This window comes from Coptis chinensis, chromosome 9 (genome assembly GCF_015680905.1).
Source record: "Coptis chinensis isolate HL-2020 chromosome 9, ASM1568090v1, whole genome shotgun sequence".
NCBI classification, from domain to species: Eukaryota; Viridiplantae; Streptophyta; class Magnoliopsida; order Ranunculales; family Ranunculaceae; genus Coptis; species Coptis chinensis.
The window spans coordinates 23,921,296-23,925,481 of NC_141464.1; the positions used below are offsets into that span (position 1 = coordinate 23,921,296).

General features: G+C 32.9%; 1 protein-coding gene across 1 annotated transcript; it reads left to right on the top strand.

Annotated features, from left to right (window-relative positions):
• Nucleotides 1–2,890: 2,890 nt before the first annotated feature.
• Nucleotides 2,891–3,583, top strand: LOC147475265 (uncharacterized). The gene has a single exon (XM_086585356.1). It carries the CDS (start codon nt 2,891–2,893, stop codon nt 3,581–3,583), a length of 693 nt encoding a protein of 230 aa, XP_086441482.1.
• Nucleotides 3,584–4,186: the final 603 nt, after the last annotated feature.

The following is a 4,186-nucleotide window of genomic DNA, read 5'->3' on the forward strand; positions in this document are numbered from 1 at the left end:
GTGCCTATAAATAAAGGCCTTTGGGGAGGATACAAGACATTCTCTCCATTCTCCAATCTTCATTCATTTCCTTAGTTCATTCTTAGATTTATTAGTAGAGATAGAAGTTTTAGAAGAATTCATTGTAGAAGAAGAAGTTTACGTAAGTTATTTCATTATGAATAAAATTTATATAGCTTTTTCATTCTACATGTCTCTAGCTTAAATTCTTTTCTAGGATTTCAAGATGTAGTCAATATAATGATTGCTCATTTTTCTTAACTTAAATTCATTATTGTTTTGCATGTCAAATAATTTTAGTTCCAATTACGAGAGTACACCTTTAGTTTTAAATACTTAATTAATATCTTTCATTGCGTGTATTTAATTTGACACATTATACTTAGGTTGAGTCCTTTGATAGTGTGTACTTATTTTGCCATACAATAGTTAGATTTAATTTATTGAAGGTTCAAAAGGTGAGGAATTAAAGTTATATATTTTACGTTAATATTGATGTCTAAAGATAGATTCTCCAAATTAAATGCATCTAGCCATGGTTTAATTTGAGTTATATAAAATGAATGATATTGAGAAAATTGTGCATGAATTATATATATGAAACCTTGAAATCCTAGTCTTTAGTCATAATCGTTTATGTACCAATTATTTTCTTGCTATATTTTCATTAGTTAGAAATTTCACTTAAAAGAAATATTAAACTATTATTGTTCTAGTTGGTAAGTCATTTTAAATAGAGTAGAAATTAAATTAGTCTCTGTGGATACGACCCTACTTAGCACTATACTATTCATTGAATATTAACTAGGAAATTAATTTGTTGATTTTAAGTGCAATTTACAACGATATTGGGATTAACCAATCATTTGCACTCGATCAAATGGCACCGTTGCCGGGGACTAATACTCAATTTTTCTCCATTTAAAATTGAATTTTGGATTAGTTAATTTAGTCATTTAATTTCTGCAATAAAAAAAATAGTTAATTGTGAAATTCCTTTTTACATGTTGGTATTTTTATTTTTTTTTTTATTTTTTTTTTTCTATTGAGAAGACGAACTTCTAAAATTCCAATTAAGCTGAAATTTTGATAGGAGCATCTTTGGACAAGTTGCGATTTTGTGGATTTTATTTTGGAATTTTTGGAGTATTTTAGCTGTCGAACCAGTAAGATCTTTCCACTCTAGTCATTTTCATTTTTATATATATATATTTTTGTTTCTTTTAGCATAAAATATATTTATATTTTTTAGGACCCCTTTGGAAGAAATAATTTCTAGCAAATTCATTGAATTCTTTCCATACTAAATGGTGTCTAGAAAACTTTAAGGATTGAGGTTATTTAATTAAGGAACGTGTACGCACGGACAACCTCCCTCTATTCTTAAGTGGTCTGGCTGTTGGTTTTGTAAGATTTTAGTGGTGAATCAAGCAGTTTGATCTGAAAAATAATAGAAGTAGTGTATGGTCAAAACTTTGTCTAAGAAAATAGAATTTATACAATTTGACCCCGAGATTGATCGTACTTTTCATAAAAGACTTAGGAATCCAACCGAGTTAGAAACACCCATAACTTTTGTTGGTAATATCTCGATTTTTGTCGAGATGGCTGAAAATAATCTTCATAATCATAATATTCATCCAGGCAATAATGGGCCAGTTAATAATCAAGTTAGATCCATTAAGGATTTCATTTACCCTACTATAACAAGCCGACAATCTTGTATTGTGCCACCACATACCAATGCGAATCACTTTGAAGTAAAGCCCAGTCTGCTTGGGCTACTTCCCAAATTTAGGGGAATAGAAGAGGAAAATCCACACCTACATATAATAGAATTTGAAGATATTTGTGGAACTGCTAAGCTCCAACAATTGAGTGAATAACCAGTGAAATTAAAAGTATTCCCATTTTCTCTTAAAGAAAAAGCAAAGAGTTGGTTTCATAGTCTTCGGTCTAATTCTATCACAACTTGAGAAACGTTAAGCATTGTGTTTTTAAAAACTTTTTTCCTTCACCATAAGGCAACTGCATTGCAAAAAATTATATATTCTTTTTGCCAAAATGAGGGGGAGTCTTTTTGGAAATGCATGGAAAGGTTTAAAGACACACTCCTGCAGTGTCCCAACGATGGTCTTGAAAAAGGTAGGCTAGTGCAGATATTTTATGAAGGTCTAGATTTTAATACTAAGGCGATGCTTGAATCCATGAGTACTGGGAACTTTTGTGATAAAAATGAAGATGATGCTTGGTCATTTTTAGAGGAAGTCACTGAAAAGGTTCAACAGTGGGAAACTGTTCGTGAGCCTAAGAAAGTTGCTAATAACACTGGTAAGAATGGTTTGTTTTATGTTGATAAGGATCTTGATATGATTGCTAGAATGGCTGCCCTTATTAGAAGAGTTGAGGCTCTTCAGGAGACAAAATCTCTTGCTCCGATTAATAATATTGAGACCTGTGGTTGTGTTTTATGTGACAGCCTTGACCATGTAATTGATAATTGCCCTGGCATTACTAAACAAGTTAATACCTTTAACACTTACCAAAAGTTAGAAAATAATCCATTTTCCAACACATACAATCCAGGGTGGAGGAATTACCCGAATCTTTCGTGGTCCAACGGTATACATCAAGGAGGTCCAAGTGTTAACCCTAACCCAATACAACAATATATGAATCAACCTCCAAAACCATCACCAGTAGAAGATTCTCTTACACAATTGATACAAAATACACCAAAGTTTCAAGAGACCACCCAACAATTTATGCTAAAAACGGAACACACATTGCAAGCCACACAAAGTGCTACACGAGTTAATTTCCAATCCACACAAAGCTTGAAACTAGTGTTGGTCAGTTAGCTAAATATATTAGTGAGAGAGAAAAAGGAATGTTTCCAAGTCAGCCAGAACCCAACCCAGCTTTCACTAACAATGTTGATCGACAACACGTTAATTCCATAACCACAATTAGATCAGGAAGAGCCCTAGGCAATAACGTTCACATGCGTAACGAGAGTGATCAAACCTCAAACTCACCCAAGCCAAGATCTAAGTCGCCTAATGTTTACAAGGAAACTGGGAGTGTCTCTAACAATGTAACTGAAAAGGAAGCCCATTATATTCCTCGTGCCCCATTTCCAGAAAGACTTCTTCCTCCTAAGCAAGGAACTCAAGCTAATGAGATTCTCGAGGTTTTTAAACAAGTGAAGGTTCATATTCGTCTTCTTGATACAATAAAACAAGTTCCCTCTTATGTTAAATTTTTAAAGAATTTGTGTACTGTTAAATGTGGCATGAACAAACAAAAGATAATCTTCCTTGCTGCTCAAGTGAGTTCCATCATAACCCATAAAACCGCTCTAAAATATAAGGATCCTGGTTGTCCAACAATTTCTTGCATAATAGGAAACCAAAAGATTGAAAATGCATTGCTTGACTTAGGGGCTAGTGTAAATTTACTTCCTTACTCAGTATATAAGAAACTAGGACTTGGGAATTTGAAACCTACTAATGTTACCTTACAGTTAGCAGATCAGTCTATTAGAGCTCCTAAGGGGATGATAGAGGATGTCTTAACTTAAATTGATAAGTTTTACTACCCTGTGGACTTTATAGTCCTTGATACTGAACCTATTCCAAAATTAGGAAGGCAAATCCATGTTATCCTTGGTCATCCATTTTTGGCAACTGCAAATGCCATCATTAATTGTAAAAATGGGATAGTGAAATAGTCTTTTGTGAATTTAAAGGTCGTGTTGAATGTTTTTAATATTTCAAATTCACATCATACTGCAATTGTGTCTGTTTGTTTTATTGATTCTTTGTACTCGAGTTTTGAAGAGAGCCGAAGTGAATGTTTCACTCTCCAGTCTGATTATGATGAAGAAAGTGATTATGAGGAGATTGATGCATTGTTAGGAATTACACCTTCTAGAACTAGCCATATAGAGAAATTAAAACTTTTACCTTCTATTTTCCGTGAGAATAATGCCTTAGTGTCAACTGAGAAAGAGCAAATTTCTTATACTGAACTTTTAAGGGAAAATAAAAAATTAATTAAGGAAAATAAGAGATTATCTGAGAGGGTCACGTCCCTCGAAAGTGAAAATTCTATTTTGGCTGAGAAGAATAAAAGTGTAGAAAAATCAGTCGCAATTGGTTTTTGAAAAAATTACCTCTTTGGA

Excerpts from the sequence above, each read along its gene's own strand:
- LOC147475265 (XM_086585356.1), top strand. The coding sequence starts at position 2,891 with ATGTTTCCAAGTCAGCCAGAACCCAACCCAGCTTTCACTAACAATGTT.